At 43.6% G+C, this 19620-nt stretch overlaps 1 protein-coding gene across 2 annotated transcripts in view; it reads left to right on the forward strand.

Moving 5' to 3' along the window:
* The first annotated feature begins 7624 nt into the window (after positions 1-7624).
* GABRG2 (gamma-aminobutyric acid type A receptor subunit gamma2) overlaps positions 7625-19620 on the forward strand; it is a 59781-nt gene continuing 47785 nt past the window's right edge. For both annotated transcript variants that reach the window (XM_081899166.1, XM_081899167.1), the window contains exon 1: positions 7625-7985. In XM_081899166.1, the coding sequence (XP_081755292.1) occupies positions 7879-7985 (107 nt within the window). In that variant the 5' untranslated portion in view covers positions 7625-7878. The remainder of the gene's footprint in view (positions 7986-19620) is intronic.

The following is a 19620-nucleotide window of genomic DNA, read 5'->3' on the forward strand; positions in this document are numbered from 1 at the left end:
CCTCCCTCCCACCCTTGCTTCCATTCCTTCACTGGATTATCATACCTCCTGTCTAAAAAAAAACCCTGTCAAGCAATCTGTTGGCCTGTGTTGCAAGCATAGGAGCCAAGTCCTAGGGACTGAGGTCCCTTCAGCCTCAATAAAATATTTGAGGGGGCCAGCCCCCCCCAAAAAAGTTGATGGGCATTGCCATTCAAATGGTGTGTGTGCATGATGTCTTGTGATCAATTATGCAGGGTGGTGCTTACCTGTCCCCCCCCACCACCATTTTATTCAAGTTGGCACTCCTGGTTGCAAGTGAGTACTCTTCCACCCACAACCATTAGGGAGGGTGTGGGGAGTGATGGTGAAGTGCTGGAGAGGAGAGTTGTACATGCCCCACAGACTGTGCAGTGATCTCTAAACTAGCCTCCTGTTCTTGGGTACAGTGAAGGACACTGGGCTGCTGTTGCTATTGAAATAATATTCAGCTGCTGCCAGGCCAGTCAGCTTCTACCTATGAGAGTTGAGACCATCTTGTTGAACCTTGGGCAGCAAAATGTATTGAGCTGGGGCTTATGCCACCTCCATTTAGTGTGTCCCCTCATAAATACCTTGCTTCCAAAGGCACCATTGTGTCTGGGAAGGAAGGCTTGGAGAGATCAATCCAATCAGGACAAAATGGCTTAGAGAGTTCCCACCAGAACCTTTTATTTAAATGTTAGCTCAAAACTTTGACAGGTCCCACATGGAGATGTTTCACTTTTCTATTAATAATTGAGTAGATTCCAAAGAGCATCGCTTCAAATTGCTCTGGAGGTTGCTCGCAAATAGACATTATAGTCATAATGTACAGGATCTTCCGTCCAGATCATTGCAAAACCACTTTACGATTGGGACAGACTAATCTGCTAAAATGGTTCAGATTGCTTGAGCAGAGCTACCTTTAACCTCCAACTACTCAGTGGTTTTTTTTAAAAAAATAAAAAATACTCAGGCATAAAAAATAAGGCCCCTTTACCACGCAACTTTGTGATGACTTTTATGACCATAAATGATTGCATGAACTGGTCCTCGGAGCTAGCTAAATCACTGGGAAAGTAAAGATTCAAAACTGCAAATGTACCTGGAGTCTGAAAGCAGAAAATTAAAGGATGCCATTTCTGCTGCACAACATCAGTGTACGAGGAGGCTCAGGGAGCAGATTGCTGGCCTGTGAACAGCACGAGAGCTTGAAATGATAGTTGTCCAGTGCAAGATTAAGCATCTAGGAAAAGAAAGGGGGTGAAAAAGCAAAGACAGCTGCAGAGACTACAGCAGTCCTTTAAAGAGCCAATAATCTGCACTACAAAAATACAAGCAGACAGGATAAGCAATACTTCATTAATGTCTGCACATAAAAATTACCAGATTTTTAAAAGTCAAATACAGGTATAAGCCCATTTCATTCTGCAAAGGATAGACTTTTTTTTGGCAAACTTCTCTAAAGGTCAGCATTAGAACAAACATATTAATCATTGTTTACTGAATTACTAATCAGATCACAAATATTAGCATCCACTGTTGTATAATGTGAAGTTTACATTTAAACTTGGAATTTCAACAGGACCACATCCTCAGTTTGCAGTATATTATGCCATTCAGGTCCTGCGGAACTAAATATGTAGCCATAGGAAGAAACTGCAGCTTTCCACTCTGAAGAAGAATTAATCCACCACCACATGGCACCATCACTGGGGTGTCCAGATGTTGTGGTGCTAACAGATACAGTATAATCCAGGAACTACTTAACAAAGGTCAGATATAGAATCATCTCCCATAAAGAGATGGGAAAAAGAGTCTCTTGATCATAGCTAGCCTTTGAGAACTATACATTTGCTTCTCTCTCTTTTTTTAAAAAATAATGCCTCAGATAATAGGAACATTCAACATAACTACAAATCTATGTGGATTTAATTCTTTAGGTTATTTTTTTAAAAAAATAAATGCAGTGAGAAATCCTTGTCAGGTAGTTCAAAGAATATCCTAACTGCATGGTTTTTAAAAGCATTTAAACATTTTTTTTCAAGGAAACAATGAATCAAAGAAGACTGTTCAAGGAGTTTTGATTACTTGATTGTAGAGAGTTTTAAAACAGAGACTGCATATTCCTCAGGACCATGTATTTGGTTGCTGGGATACATTGATATACAGTGGTATCTTTGGTTATGAACTTAATTCGTTCCGGAGGTCCGTTCTTAACCTGAAACCATTCTTAACCTGAGGTACCACTTTAGTTAATGGAGCCTCCCACTGCCGTAATGCCACTGCTGAGTGATTTCTGTTCTCATCCTGAGGTAAAGTTCTTAACCCGAGGTACTACTTCCGGGTTAGTGGAGTCTGTAACCCAAAGTGTTTGTAACCCAAGGTGTTTGTAACCTGAGGTACCACTGTACTGTTTTTGTTTTTTTTAAGCAGGGGAGGGAAGGAGTACCTGGGATTATCTGGAGTTGGGAAGTGACACAATGAGGCTACAGTGTGTGTGAAACACTGGGGCAGGGAGACCTACCAATCTAAATGCTTATTTGGTTTAGTCGCTGGGGCATATGATGACTACAGCCAGTAGAGTACAGAGGGGAACAACAAATCCCAAATGACATTTCAGTGGCAAAACACAACCCCTGTCTGTCAATAATAATTTTTATTAGTTTTCAATTACAATAATCCAACAATAGCCTCATTATAACAATGGCAAATTACAATTACTAATGTCAATCATTTAGATGCCAAATTATATCATTTATGTGCCCCCCCATGGTAGAATTTATGGTCTGATGATTTACTTTATTTCTGCGTTTCAAAATCTTATTAATTTCAATTACACTCCAGTCAAAATAACAATCCCTTATACAACAACTGCAATATTTATTACTTCCATTTGTATCGACACATTAAATGATTTATAAATCTACAGGTGAAGCGTTCAAGCTATAGCCTTGTTCTTCCTGTGTGTGGCAATAATTCTGTCCATGCTGTTTCTTCCTGTCCTTGTACAATATTATGTCTATCTTTTCCCGCTTGTTGCTGTTCTTCATCATGCCTTGGGTGGAGCTAATAGCCCCTGTGAGTCAAGCGTTTGCTTCAGTCCCAGAGATAGTTAGAGCAACAGCGGGGAAAGGGTTTGGAAGTAGGCTAAGATTAGGTAGCACTTGCTCTGGAAAAAGGGATCTGTCATGCAGCTGTAGGGTGAAAAATCCAGATTTCTATTTGCTTGTTCAGTAACTGCACTGACACCTGCCCTGCCATTACTTCTCATGATGCTTTGCTAGCTGGATGGTATTTTATGAAGGCATCCATGAAAACCTTGCCCCATAATGCTGCCTGTATCCTGAGGGTGATGTTTTGGACCTTGAGGAACTGGCAAGAACATAAGAACACAGGAAGCTGACTCATACGGAGTTAGTTCATTGATCTATCTAGCTCAGTATTGTCCTCACTTGTTGACATTGGCTCTCCAGGGTTTCGGACAAGGTACATTCCCAGTCCTACCTGGAGATGTCAGGGACAGGATCTGGAGCTTTTTGCATGCAAAGCAGATGTGCTACACATAGGATACTTACTGAGGACCACTAATCTTGTCAGAGATTTGCTGAGTAATAAAAGAGAGATCTGTTGCCTTCCTTCATTACGAAGCCAGTTTATGGCCTCTTATGGAAATAGGGGGTAGTTTGAGAAGAAAATAGCTTGCAGTCCAGAGCAAAAGTACACCTTCCTTAGTAGTTTCCTTGCTTGCCAGTCTAGGTTGTTTCCTCGCTTGCCTTGTTCTCTGGAACTGCCAACCCTTGTTCACTTACATTTCACTGAGAATCCACACAATGTCTATTTGCAGATGCCTACTTCTGGAACATTTGCCTTCACTTGTTTGTACAAAATTTGCATAGAGATTGCATGTTATTGCAATCAAGGGTCTGTCACCCCACACTTTGTGGTGCACTTCTCCATATTTTCTCATGCTACAGAAAGCTGAGTTTTTTTAAAATGTATTTTTGTGCAAGAGTGTTGTAGTGCTGCTGCTGCTATTTATTGCAATCTATCCACTTTCTTTGAAGGGGGAGAGGAGGTTATGGAGGTGCACTTTATTGCATCAGGGACATAAACAAACATGTACCTGAATGGGGGAGAGATCTATGCAAAAGAGCTGAAATGTGGAAGTGACCAATGTCATGTCAAACTGCTTGATGCCAGTGTTTTCTGTGTTCTGTGTTTTGCTAGGACCCCCACTCTGCTTTGTAATATAACAGAATTGTAGCAAATGTCTGTCCAGTGTTAACTGGTAACACACTATTAAGGCTTTTAAGAGAAGCTAGTTCTTTTTTGCGGGTTCAGTCCATTTCATTGCTTTTCTCACTCTGGTCAGTTTCTGAAATAAATCGATTCATTCATTGCTTTCCTGGTCTGCACAGGTAGGAAATCGGTGCTGAATTGCTCCTAAATGGTTCCTGATTTAGTCAGGTTTGGGCCCTCATGGGGTGGTATTAAATTACTTGTTGCTGTCTATTATTCCCGCCCCCCTTTCCCTTCTATTATAGTGAAATAGTGCAATTTGGTACTAATCTCCCAGCCTCTCTGACTGGGGAAGCAATAAAACTGGCTAAACTTGCAAACTGGAAGATTTCAATTAGCCTTTGGAAGAACCTTTGCTAAATGAAACTTACTTGGTAGTAGACATTGTAGAAAGATCTTGGCCATGGGGAAGGACACTGCCAGTTAATATAGCATTACATTAAGAGTGATCAGGGGCCACTGTTTTAATTCTACTTCCAGATAATTGAGGAAAAACAATGCCTCAGTAGCACTAAAAGCTGTAATATACATCCTCTGGGACCTCTCCTTTTCCCCACTCTGAAGTCAAATGGATTAGCGAAAGGACTCTTTTTTAATTGCCACCCGAGCTTGCTGATGCCCCTTGTGAAAGGGGAACACACCCTTAGAGCAGTGCAAAGTGAAATCCTTTTGGTTCACCTTCAGGCAAGTTGTTGAGCAGGTTGGTTTTCCAGGGTGGCTGGACCCTGTTGCTCCCCAGAGAGTTGACAAAGGCTGTTCCCAATGATCTCTTTCAGATGACCTTTCTTCTAAGTATATATCCTGATTATTTATTCCATTATTTATTCAGTCACCCCACACCTTTCATTGCAATTTCCCCATTACTTTCTTAATTGCAGGAAGGCTTTTGCTCTTTAAAACTGAATTTGTTGCACTAGGGTTCTAAATGTGTAAACCTAAATTTTCTGGCATATACTTGAATCATTTCCACTTGTATACCACTGACTGGCCATCTTTGCTTCGCTATTCCTTTTTCTAGCACCGTCTTCTCATTTTGTTTTCCCTTTTCCTGTTTTGTTTGTTTGTGAGTCAAAGGATTTAATCCTTAGTTCACATCTACAGAATATAACATTGGGGTAATGTTTAAGTTGGAGTATATGTAATACTACTTAGGAGTGAAGAATATCACTTGTGTATTCTACAGAACACCTAGCATGCTACTGGTTTGGTAACTACTATCAGTCATTCCAGAGGTACCCTTGCTGCATGAAGGTAAATTTGCAGCTTTGGGAACATACAGATGTAAGAAGAACCTGCTGGGTCATGCTGATGGCCCATCTAGTGCAACATCTGATTCTCACAAGTACATTATGGTGGTATGGGAAACTGTCGTGTGACGGGCTAATGGCCGTAATAAAGATCAATCCAATCCATCTGATTCTCACAGTGGCCAGCCAGAAGGTTGTGGGAAACTTTTCTCCTCCTGTAATTTCCAGAACTGGTATTCAAAAGCTTACTGCCTCCAGCCATGGAGGAAAGCATAGTCCTCTTGGCAAGTAGCCATTGATAGGTTTATTCTCATCCTCTTTCAAAGTTGGTGTCTATACTTCCTTCTGTGGGAGTTCCATAGTTTAACTATACCCTCTTAAACTGCTTTCACTTATCTGTCCTGAATCTTCCAACATTCCACATGTTCTAGTGCTGAGAGGAGGAAAGAGAGGAAAGCTTTTCTCATCCACTTTTTTCATGCCTTGCATGATTTTATAAATTTCTACCATGTCGCCCCTTACTCACCTTTTATCTTATCTAAAAAGTCGCAAATGCTGCCACCTTTCCTCCATTCCCTGGATCATTTGGGTTGCATTTTTCTTAACCTTGCCCAACTCTTCCATAGCCTTTTTGAGGTGAGGCTTTCTAGAGTTAATCAGCACTTAAGCATATTACTATTAGCATTCCAAGTTCTTTATATTCTTCCTATTTTACAAGGAGGAGTTAGCTCTGAAGCTGTAGTACAACAACAACAACAACAACAACAACAACAACAACACCTTCCTGCCCAATCAGGAGTGGCTAGCCAGCATTCACTTTCTTATTTTCTTCTGGACCACCACCAGCATCCTGTATCTGAATGTGCTTCACTGTGTCAGGCTGCAAGCACCAACAAATGCCACCCTACTTGGCCAACTGCTCTTACCAAGCCTATCAGCAAGTTGGCATCAGGCTCCCATCTTCCCAGCTTCCCCTTTCATCTAAACTGCAAAGAAAACATCCCATAGTTTGACCCTGTCTAAAACCATGTGACTAGATCACAAATCTCCTCCTCCTCCTCCTCCTCCTCCTCTTCTTCTTCTTCTTCTTCTTCTTCTTCTTCTTCTTCTTCTTCTTCTTCTTCTTCTTTCCCGGAGTCCTGTCTTTGTGGTACCTGGGGCAGGTGACCCTGTTCTCTCAACTTCGCAAAGCTCCTGTTCCGTGTCATTATTTCAGAACACGTCGTTCGAGTGATTTTTAAGATGCTGACGATTAGAAGGATGGGGAAGATGAGATCCATGGGTCAACCGTTTCTCGCTGGCTCGACCCTGCACCCGAAACCCCCACCCCACCCCACCCCTTATAGCCTGATCCCCTTCCCAATGCTTCCCTCCTCTCCCCAAGTGCCCGGGTTGCTTAGCAACCGCCACCATCAGCACCATCCATCCATCCTTCTTGCAATAGAATGCTTAGTAGCATGCTGTGCGTGTCTTTGCTTGGCAAATCGGCCCTCTCTCCTCTTTCAACCGAAGGCGGCCAGCAGAAGCGGGTAAAGGTGCTCGCTTTGGGAATCGCGGTTGCAACTCTCTCGCGGCTCCCAGATGCAGCCTCGCGCACGTGCAACCAAAGGGGTTTAGGAGGAGAAAGAAAGAACCACGCATGTGTTGATCTCCGCTGCTGCAGCAGCGGCGGAGGCAGCAGCAGTATCCGCACCAGCCCCGTATGCGTCGTTTCCACTTTGACCTCCGACTTAATCTGCATCGAGGCAGAAGCTTTTCTTGCGCTCTCGCGCCCCCTCCCATTGCGCGCAATCCTTCCTCTGCCCTCCCCCTGCGCGCACCTCCCCAGCCCCCTCTCTGTGATGGATTGTGTGGGATTCTTCTTCTCCTTCCTCCCCCTTTGCCTGTTCCAGTAGTGTGTGTACGTGTGATCCTCGCCTCCCTCCTCCCCCCCTCACCTCGACCCCTTTCTCCCATTCTCTAAATTTGGAAGCTGCTGCTGTTGCGCTAGCCGTAGCAGATGCTTGGATCCGTCAAGGGGTTCGCGAGGAGGATCTGATTTTTATATCTCCCCCCCCCCACCCTCCCCCGATAGCAAATCACCGAATATTAATTCAGCAGCTGGGAAAGAGCGAGAGCAAGCGAGCGAGCGCAATGTATCATCCTACTGGCGGGACCTGGTAACAGGAGGGAGGGGGGCCTCGCCATCACCCCCACCCCTACAGATCACTAAATAAAGAAGGGGACGGATCCGTCGGCAACCGAGAGGAAAAAGGGGGCGGGAAAGTGTGTGGGGTTGAGGGGGGGAGAGGGAGAGAGAGAGAGGGAGAGAGAGAGAAAGAGGGAGAGGATGAGTCCTCGAAATCCGCCCAGCCAAGGCAGCCTTTCAGTGCTGGATGCAGCGTCTCCTCTCAAAATGATGGTGCGGGCGCTGCTCCTCTTTTCGCTCATCCAGGGGTAAGCTGTGCTTTCTGTTTGCTACCGCGGGCTGGGGGGTAGGCTGTTGGGGTGGGGGTGATGGAGGGGGAGGGGGAAGGGGAAGAAGATGCCGATTATAAATGCACAGGGCTGCAGAGGAACCCCTGCGTTTTCCCTTGCCCTCCCCCCCCTCCTAGATCTATTCCCAACCATCACGATGAACATATTCTTTTCGGCTTTGCTGCGCTGGGAATCCAGGGCCCTCAGCGTAGATTTAAGCGGGCGCGGGGGGGGGGTCGGTGAGTTCTGGGGTGGGGAGAGAGGCGTCATTCCCATGAAGGTTCCCCCTCCCTCCCTCCCTGCAGATTATCGGCTGCTTCCGCGCAAGGAATGGCACGGGAGAGCCTAATGGGGAGGACAGCACGGGCAGCTTCTCGAATGGGCAGCCATAGCGGCGGGGCTGGGTGGTTTGGGGTTTTGGCATTATTCTGGGTAGTGCTCTGCGCTGCGTGGTTCCCCACCCCCCCTGCTGGGCCGAAGGGCGGCTCACAGACCCCTACATTCTCCAAAAAATGCTGTCCCTGCCTGGCAAGGCTCCCCGTCCCCCGGAGCCGGGAGTGATGGCATGCAGAAGCCCGCATCTCCCTCTCGCCCGATGACAGTTTATCGCTCTCTTCGGCAAATATTTACACTGACGTTGCAATGGGTGTATCGCTTTCGCAGGGGCGCCGTCAGCTGCACTATACATGCGAGCTGTGTGATTACATATGCATATGTGTGTTTTCTGTGCACTGAACGTCATGGTACGTAAGAAAATAGGTTGTAGAGAACGGATGCTGTGGGGGATGGAATAGGAAACGATGGTTCCTGTGGTGCATCAGCACTGGGCTGCTGAACGAGGCGTTTTGAGATTTTGTGTACCGTGCGTTTTATAGCAGGTTTGCATCCCAAAGTAGCAAAGCATTGCCAACTGCTCAGCCATTCATGCCCCCGACTGCTTTCCGTGGTAGTGACACAAGCTCGATTTCCGTGGGTGCATGAAGGCAAAGAGGCACCTCCTCCCCTTTGTTATAATATTTGGCAACAGGAGAGCAGAGGCAATGCTTTACGTTCTTCTCTGGCTGGCTTCCCTTCCCCTTTACCTGCCATATTGAAGAACTGAATCAGCGTGATGGCCAAGCTCACAACGTGCTGCTCCAATACTAAAAAAATTTTCATTTCAACTTCTAGATATGGGAAGGTGGGGAGTGCAGTCTTGCCTATATTATTAGTCTTAAACATAACATGCTTAACAAGTCGTGTTTTACTTTGCAATTTTGCATCCTCTTAAAAGGTGGGGAAATCTGAAATAGAAATGGGAACATTAGTAATAAATTCAACAATGGGACAGATTTGGTGGAGGGGAACTTATGTTTTTGTAAAAACAAGATGTGTTTATAATCTTGTGTTTGGTTTCCTAAAGTATTATATTCCAAGCAGGGATATTCAGGTACCAGGGCCTTAAATCAACATTGTGGTCCATAGGAGCCAACTCCTAGGGGTCATGAAAGCTTTGCCCACCACAATAAAATATTAGAGGGGGCCAGGTCCCCACACAGTTGATGGGTATTCCCAGTCAAATTACGTATGTGACCATCATGTGATGAATTATGTGGGGGCAGGGCTTACCTGGGCCCCCCACAATATTTTATTCAAGTTGGCACCCCTGCTGTGATCTAGCTTTTGGTTTGGATGCCTGTGTTTGTTTCCTTTAGGGCAGGGGTTAGCAACCTTCTTCATCCATGGGTCGGTCCACCGTCCCTCAGACCATGTGATGGGCCAGACTATATTTTGGGGTAAAAAAATGAACGAATTCCTATGCCCCATAAATAACCCAGAGATGCATTTTAAATAAAAGCACACATTCTACTCATGTAAAAACACTGATTCCTGGACCGTCTGCGGGCCAGATTGAGAAGGTGATTGGGCCACATCCAGCCCCTGGGCCTTAGGTTGCCTAACCCTGCTTTAGGGTGCCTAATGCTATTTCCCTCTCCTTCCTCTCCCCTTTTCTATGTTTGAAAATGCAGGTGGGTGAGCTCAAGAGTTCCATCTTGCCTGTTACTGAAACATATTAATGAAATGAAGGTGTGATGGCTGTTTCTGCAGACATTTCAAACTTATCCTCCTCACAGAGGTAGTCAGTGTAATGGCCAGACGTTTGTAAGCTACAATTCCTGCCAACCTTATCACTGCCCATGCTGGCCAGGGATCATGGGAGGTCAACCACATCTGGAAGGAACCCTGTTTTTGACCCAAACAAATCTGAAATCCGCCATATCTGAGAACTGTAGGCCTCACACTGAAGCCACCATCAATTTTGCTCATTGGGGAAATGTAACTGTACAAATCTTAAGGGTTGCTAGCATTCCTTCCCCATGGTGTTTTGAAATATGCTTTAGCAAAACAAAACAGCACAAATGTATATGAAAATTGTTCTCCCTGGTCCTGTCACCTTGTTGACCTCCTATGTTGACACTGTACTTGGCAAATGAGGTAGCCATATGCAGTTTCACTTTGAAACTTCACAGCATGTCTGCACAGTGTTAGATACATTTTTTTAAAAAAAATGGTGTTAAAACACAAACATAATCAGCAAAAAACTGTAGTTTTGTTATATTACCATTCTAGATTTGCTTTTCATTGTTAAAGATCTAAAATGCATGAATGTAGGTGCCAGGCGAGCCTTTCGGGGGAGGGAGTTGTCCCCTGCACTTGAGAAGGGCTCCTCTCCTCCCCAGTCTCCATCTGCCCCACCTCACACAGTCAAGGCACATACATAATGGCCCTCAGATGATTAGCTCAGTAAACTGGAAGGTTGATATGAGAATAGGCATAACTTCAGGTATCCAAGTTTCAAATTTTAGAGGTCAACACACCAGCACTCAGAAATGGATTGGGAGCCGGGCAACTCTTCAAGCTATTGCCACGAAGGAAGCTACTGTTAAGGAAGGAAGCAATGGTTAGCCAACACAGATTTTTATTATTTTAAATTGGTGGTTGTGATGGGGAAAATCATGGCAAACAGTTGCAACAGTCATAATTCAAAGCATGGATTCAGTCTGTGTTTACCTTGTCCTCAATCCCCAATTCCAGGGATAGCACTCAGGATTCTATTGGATGTTTGTGTGTAGAGGACAGAACCAGTCTTCCAATAAACCTTGTGAAGTATAGGGACCATGAGAAAAGTAGTGTTGGTAATTCACTCTTTCTACCTTTGTTTTGAGGTCAGGATGTTTATGCAAACTGCCCATCCTCTTTAAAGTTTCCCCTGTGTACTTTAAGTGTGCAGAATATGAGGCTTAGGTCATGCACCATCTCATTTGAGTGATCGGCTCCCTACCAGGGGTTGTATATTGCTGTGGGGGTGCTGTGATTGAGTGCAGTTAGCCAGGAAGGATCATAGCCTCTGTTGGTATTAGGGTGTGGGGAACTGGTGTTGGGGGCTATGTGTTTCGACTCTCCACTGAGTTCAATGGAAGTTTTTTTCATTCATATTATACTGTGCTTTCGTCTACATAATTTTAGACTTCCACAGGGTCTGGGAACAGATTCTGGCCTTTAGTATTCAAGCTAAGCCTGCTCCTCCCTCGACATGTCCCTGTGCACTCCATCTTCAGCCCCTCCAGTGATGGGGAGGCTTCAACATAACATTACAGTACAGCAGAATACCCTTGACTTTGCTATGGTGTCAGATCCCCAGGTGGCGGCATATTGCTACAATCTACTAGTGTAGGGAACTTGCACCAAATCCTAAAGATATCCAGCCAGCGCCACTTGAATTGCAGCTTTAGTACTCAAAAGTTCTATGTATCTTTTGTGAAAGTAATGCAATTTTTTTATATAGTTTTGTGGGGGCATGGTGTGTGTGTGTGTGTGTGTGTGTTATTTTTGAGGTAGAGTTATAATTGCCTTTCCTTAAGTTAGTGTTTCAGTTGCAGAGCTTACCTCTTAAACTCAAAATGGTAATGTTTTGTGCCTAGGAAAATTTGATTTCTGCCCACCTTGTTGAAAACCTCTATTGTAATGGACTGGATTAGTGCCATGGGCACCACTAAAACTGCATGTGACATTGGTAACTATAAGCGACATGACTCTTCCATTGATGTCAGTACTGCTTCAAGTACCTTTTAAATGTTTAATTTCTAAATTTCTTTTTGAAAGCCGAGCCACTCACCTGCTGTGCCACTCATCTGAAGGAGCATTCATCCAACTGTTTAGACAAAGCAAAAGGTGGCATACACTGGCAAGGCTATCCCTCCCCTGAAGCCATGGTCCTCCTGCTCCATGGCCACCTCCGGATCCCTCTCACATGTGCAGAGGAGTCATTGTCTCACTTCACACCGTGTGCTGTAGGCACTGGGAAACAGGGGCATTTGTTTCTTTGCTTCAAAGTGTCTCCAAATCGTGGCAAGAAGGTTGAGCCCCTTCTCAACCCAAAGTTCTCTACTAGTACCAGAAAGGATGGGAGAGCCACTGTGTTGCTTCCATCATGATGCTTGGTGCTTTTCCTCACCCCCAATTTCTCTGAGATGCACAAAGGATGTAAGGAAGGTTTGCACTGGGCTAACAGGGGCAGATAGTTGGCAAAAAGGGATTGTAGTCACTGCTGTCCACCTGGCAACCACAGTTGTGGGTCCTTTGTCTTACTCATGCCACACGAGTGTGAATTATACGAGAATCACATGGGACTGACATATGATGTGATTACTTCCTATGCCAGAGTCACCAGCCTGCCCTTTTCACCTGTTCCATGTGATTTATGTGTATGTGTGTGATGCTGCAGCATCTTCTTGCAAGTGGTTTGCATGCCACAATGGCAACCTATTAATCAGATCTAAATGTGTGGAGGATAGCAACCAAAATTTGCTCCTAATGCACAGGTCGTAGAACAGAATGTAAGACTGTGATCCTATACTCGGCGCAACTGCCTTTTTTTACATTGGTTAAATTTCTGTGGCAGTTCTGTAAGTTGAACTAAACTCTACGCAACATGAGGGATATTCTTCAGTGTCAATGTGGTGAGATTTAAAGAAAGGGTCTGGCTCTGATGCAAGCCGTTATTATAATAGCATACACCAATTTGCATATAACTAAAATAGTCTCATACAATCAGAATTGAAGCAATATCATGAAAATGATAGTTGGTCAGTTACACCACACTCTTAACCAGAAACAGAAATGAATGGATCACTGGAGCAAGTCGTACTTGCATAAATAATATGTATGTATAGGCTTTAAAATCTTCATATGTGCTATGTGTAGATGACACTATGTCTCACTTTGGCACCTGTCAGGGTTGGCCTATGGGAAGTAGCCTGGGGTGTGCAGAAAATGGGATCCTGGAGCCATGGAACAAGCCAGTAGTTAGAACCGAAGGACAAATGAGCCAGGATTGAGAAGGAAGCCAGAAGTCAGGACCAGGACAACCAAAGAATACAGGGATGTGCCAGAGTTTGAAAACAAAACAAAACACCATTGTTGTTCAGGCAAGGAAGTCGTCTTATACTTGTTCCCGTCCAAGAGGCAATGTGGGTGGGCAGTCTCAGCCCAGGAATGCTAAACTGTCAATGCAGAGGTTTCAACATCCAGTTCGGTGGCTCACCACAAAGCCTCCCAGTTCAAGCATTAGCATCACTTGACAGCACCTCACCACTTGACCAAACTTGTCAGAGCTATGAGGAATCTGACATTCAAGCTTTTGGGGTTTGAAATTTAGCAACTGCTCACTGAAGATCAGATTCATGTGTCATATTAACAAAGAACCAAATAGGATTTGAGAAAATTATACCAATTGTACTTCTTACCATTGTTCACATAAATGATCCTATTGTTAAGAAATATTTCTGAAGGGTTTCTTTGGAATGTGATTATCTGAGGTGATGAATTAAAGTGCCCTGCTTTCATTTCCCCCTACCTTTTTAATGACCACTTTTTGCATTAAAGCCTGCCCCCCCCCCAATAAATAAATCTTGGCTATGCCCATGGGGCTGGCTGGGATGGAATTTATTTCTGAGGCGACATGATAAGATGTAAGCTCATTGGAAGAACTATGATTTACACAAATTCTACATCTATGGGTAGGTCTAAGACACCCTCCATTTCTAGATATTTTCCTTTTCCTGTGTCTATTTCTGAATGGGAACACAGGTAACATTGACTCCATCTCACTCCCCCCTCGGTGTTTTAAAGAGAAGATTGAAAGGATTTATGCACAGAACTTCTTTTTTAAGGATACATTGTCTTTCTTTATAGCAGCAGTCACAAAAGCAAACCAACATTTCCAAAAGGTCCAGTTCTTCAGCATGCAAAAAAGTGAGCTATGGTTGAGTCAGGTGGGTTTCTCCATGGAGGGAATTGTATAGTGCCAGGATAGAAAAGGACTTGCCTCTTGCATTCAAATGTTAGATATGGTCCAGGTTCTCTTGGGCTGATCTCTGTGCACTGAAGGTTACATACAGAAGAAAGTAACAAGGTCTCAGGCAGTTTAGGACTTTTAAGGTAAAGACGTGTGTTTCTTAAGCAAGAAGACAGCTTGGCGCAGGCCTATATTCCGGTAATGGATGTGAGAATGACTGTGCACACCTGCAGTAGGGAAGACACTCCTGTAACAGCAAAAACAGCCTTAAGCTGAGTTGGCCATTGACTCAGCTAGCTCAGTATTCTCTACATGTCTGGAAACTATATTCAGTGTTATTCATTTTGAAGAAATATACAGGTACACCTGGTCACAAGAATATAATGCTTTCTAACCATATCTGCTTTTGAATGTATATTTTCAAGTTCTTACTCTATGTGGTTGCTCAACCTCACCTCCTGCCCGTTAATAAGCAGTGATGGATAACAGGCAGGGGCAAGCTCATGAATGACATCCCAGTTGCCACAGTTTCAGTGAGAGGGGACCTTCACTGAGAGAATTAAACAGTCACAAAGAGCATCTGCTTTAAATGAAGGTCTCACTTTCTCTCTCTGGCATCGCCAGGTAGGGATAGCAAATGCTCCTGCCAACAGATGGACCAATGGACCAAGGCAGCTTTCTATGTTCCTTTCAATGTACCTGCCATTTACTAGTAAGGTGTAAGGCAGCATTTAATTTTATCTATTCAGTTACTTATTGCCCCACACCTTCCTCATCCTGTTCTTTGTTCATTGTGTTTGGAGAACAATGGATGGGCTTTGCCTTAATTTTTACCTTTCAGTGGTGATGATGATGATAAATTGTGCTATTAATTTTAATTTAGCTAGCACATGTTTGGTTGCTTGGTTCTGTTTGAGTAGTACTGAAAACTGCTCTGAGATAGACATTATGTAGGGTAGGATATCAGTGCTTCATATCTATATATCTATATCTATATCTATATCTATATCTATCTACCTATATCTACACAGAGAGAGGGGGGGGTTGTATGCAACACTGCTGTTCCACTCCTGCAGCAGAACTTCCCCTTTCTCTCCATTATACCCCCTCAGGCATCCTCAAAATCTGCTCCAGAGGATTGGGGGTCCTACAGAGCAGATTTGGGGATAGGGGGAAGAAGAGAAGGGAAGTCCCATTGTCCCAGTGTGAAAGCCACTCACACAACACTGGATATAGCAAACTGACTGGCAGTGGCTCTCTAAGGTTTCAGACAGGAGACTTTCAGAGCCCTACCCAGAGATGGTAGGGATTGAATCTGGGGCCTTTTGCCTGCACCAAAGTCTCTGCTGTGTATATCTTGGTCTTCCTTATTTTTGTTCTCTCCTCCCTCCCAAAGAATTCAGTGAGAGAAAGAGGGTGTAAGAGAACGAAACAGGGCCCACTAGCTACTATTTTCAGGGAGCATTTTAAGAGGCAGAAGGCAGATGAGACTTTGTTTTTGTAGTGTATAGGCACATGTATGCATGCCATAGTTTTTACAATATAAATAGTGTATTCTGGTCATATGAGGCTTTTACTAAGCTGCATCAGAATATCTTCAGATATAAGCAAAAGTCTGTACTCTCTGGCAGATTGAGGATTAACAACTAAATTGCTGTTCCAGTTGCCCAGTCTTTTAGCATAATGTGAACTTGACAAGTCTTGCTAAATATAAAAGTGTCTGGTAGGTGAATTAATGAGAATGACACATTCATCCTTGTTCAGAACGGTCTTGTTTGACAGTGTCTGAAAATAAAATGGAGAGATACCCAGGCAAAAGAATATATGTCTGTTCCCACACCCCCTGCATTCTTTTCATCTCTTGTCATTTTTAAAGTACTCAGATAGCCATGATATATACGTATCATTCATTGAAATGTTTCTATTACATTCCACTGTCTCCACAGCCTTCCTTAGCATTAGCTGCATTGGCAATGCTGGGCATTTCCTCAGTGACACCATCAAAATGGATGTCACCATGGGCAGGGCTCTTGCCAACTGTGATGTTGAGGCAGATGAGACAATGGCACCAAGAAAGTGAGAGCAGAGAGACTGGACCAGGGTGAGGACAATGGCAGCTGGAGAGAGGAGTGACTAACTTTAAAGCTTCAATGGCATTTGCAGTTCCTTGTACTGTGCATGTTGGAAGCATCCCTTTGAAAGATGTTGCTAGATCCCTTCCCCCAAGATGAAAAATATCCAGCATTATCATTAATCCTAATCCCTTATTAATAAACACCTGAATATCTGAAATTATCTATGAAGAGTATTTGTTATAGTGCATGCCAGCTTGCAATTCACTTGTAATTCTTAGATTGCAGAAGGCCAATAGAAAATATTAGAACATTCTGATATTTACATTCCAAGAACAATCAAGCATATTGACCACCTTCAACCTTGTGCCTTGCCATTTATGGATACATATCAATAAAACTTTTTGAATTATGGTGCTAGAGGAGACTCTTGAGAGTCCCATGGACTGCAAGAAGAACAAACTTCTCCATACTGAAGGAAATCAACCGTGAGTGCTCACTGGAAGGACAGATTGTGAAGCTGAGGCTCCAGTACTTTGGCCACCTCATGAGAAGAGAAGACTCCCTGGAGAAGACCCTGATGTTGGGAAAGATGGAGGGCACAAGGAGAAGGGGGCGATAGAGGACGAGATGGTTGGATAGTGTTTTCGAGGTTACCAGCATGAGTTTGACCAAACTGCGGGAGGCAGTGGAGGACAGAGGTGCCTGGCGTTCTCTGGTCCATGGGGTCACGAAGAGTCGGACACGACTAAATGACTAAACAACAACAACAATCAATAAAACTTCTAACACAAGAATTTCTGACACTTACAATACAGTACACCCCAAGGGAATTTAATGTCTTAACTTAATGGCCAATTAGTACAGCAGATTCTTATTATATATCTAAATTTGTAGCTTCATGCTACTGATATATATTTATTGGTACAGAATTTTCATTCAATCTATCCTGCAAAAGACTTTTGAATTCTCAACCAAAAGTATATAGGATAAGGAGGCTGTAGTGAAGAGAAGATAGGCTAAACTAGTAAAGTATTTTAGAGCTATTCATTATTAATGAAAGGAAACCAGTACCTGTAATTGAAAGCTCCCATCCTGATGAAGAACAGGAACTTGCTCCTTAATTGCCCCCTAATTATCAGTAATTCATTAGTAAAAGGTAAAGGTAAAGGATCCCTGGATGGTTAAGTCTCATCAAAGATGACTATGGGGTGCGGCACTCATCACCTTTCTGCCGCAGTGGTACCTGTTTATCTACCTGCACTGGCGTGCTTTCAAACTACTAGGTTGACAGAAGCTGGGACAGAGCAACAGGAGTTCACCCCATCAGGGGATTCGAACCGCCAGCCTTCTGATCGGCAAACCCAAGAGGCTCAGTGGTTTAGACCACAGTGCCACCTGCGTAATCAGTAATGCTGGCCTACACAGAACAAGAAGCAGTTAGGAGCAGAGGAAGATATTCCTTCCAAAGGAGGAAGCTTCGATTTAAAGTCATTGTAGACCTGAAAAGCCTCCATTCAATGTTTTCAGTTTTCTTTGGGCAGGGTACCACTGCATGTGCATTTTAAACATTCACACACCCTTCCAAAATCAGGGCTATGAAATACAGGGCAACAGAAAAAACTGAACTGCAACTAGTTGACAATGACATCATCTGATTCCTAACTAAAAAGTGAGTGAAGAATGGATGGCAATTGCAGGCTCAATTGCTAGTGTGGGAGCAACCAGTCTTTTTTCAGGAGTTGGTACCTAAGCTATGGGTGGATGGGTCAACACAATAATTGGCTACATGCATGCCAAGTGGAGGTTATCAAAAGGACAGGAAGTATGGTTCTACTTAAACATACTAGCAGCAAAATGAATAATCCTTCAACCCTGGAAAGCCTGAACCACAGCATGTACAGAACACTGGATACAAGACCTCTTGCAACTAGCAGCCAGTGATAACATTCTACTCTACAAAGTACATGAAAAATCAATCTTCCAAAAGATTTGGAGGGCATTTTTGGAATCCTTCACCAAGTAGTACCCACAACTGGAAGCAGTGGGAGGCACAATGCAGAATGGAAACTTCCCCTACTTAATGGATGTTAATCTAAGACAGGCATAGGCAAACTCCAGATGTTTTGCGACTACAATTCCCATCATCCCTAGCTAACAGCGCCAGTGGTCAGGGATAATGGGAGTTGTAGTCCCAAAACATCTGGAGGGCTGGGTTTGCCCATGCCTGATCTAAGACTAGTGCAGAACAGTGGCACTCATTTATCCTCAACCTTATTGGACATGCAAACCTGAACATGTGTAGCATGCTAAAAAAAACCTGAACAACAGAGATGGCAATACTGTAGCTAGAGAGAGAGAGAGAGAGCGAGAGAGAGCATGAGGTTGGAGGGAGGGAGGGAGGGGGAATAAGGGATTGTACTGTTCTATTGTAATACTGTGAAAATGCTAATAAACCATGGATGATAAAAATTTGCATTTGCTTGCTTCCAGAAAATAGCAATTTCCTGTAGGATCCTGGTAAAAAAGCAGGGGACACCGCATTATTATTGTTCCCCTTTTCCTAGCCCCTTTCCCCCCATTTTCACTTCATTCTTTTGATATTTCACCTTCTTTCTGCATTTAGTCTTCACTCTTTGCCCTCAACATCATACAATATCACAATGTTTGATCATATTTACTCATTCCTTCTTTCATCTTTGCTATAGATAGTTCTCTCGCATACACCCCCCCCCCCACCAGCACCAACTCGCCCACACCATATGCACATTCATCTGGGGGAAAACTTTGGTTTCCAGCCATTCCTGAGAGGGAGAAGGGAAGAGTTAGATCTATAAAGTAAACATATTTTGGTTCAAATGAAGTTTTTTCTTTCTCTGATGTATCGATCCAGATGGAGACATACTTCAAATGTACAGCAAAGCTTCTAAGTGCTCCCCTTTCAAAAGCACCTTGTTCTCCCAACAATCAGCAAGTTTCCCAGAAGGAACTTTCAACAGTATCCTCCAGATGCACGATGAGGAGATTTTGGGAAAAGTAGAGAGAAACAAATGCTTTTAGGGTTTCTCTGAATTGAATCCTGTTTATTCAGACTGATTACCCTTGGGAAGCAGATTATAAGAAATGTTGCAAAAAAAATCATAGCATTCAAAAACATAATACTGCTGTTTTAAAGAAGAAATTGTTCAGTGGAGCAAATGTTTAT

Source organism: Podarcis melisellensis, assembly GCF_964234715.1.
Source record: "Podarcis melisellensis genome assembly, chromosome: 2".
Classification (NCBI taxonomy): Eukaryota; Metazoa; Chordata; class Lepidosauria; order Squamata; family Lacertidae; genus Podarcis; species Podarcis melisellensis.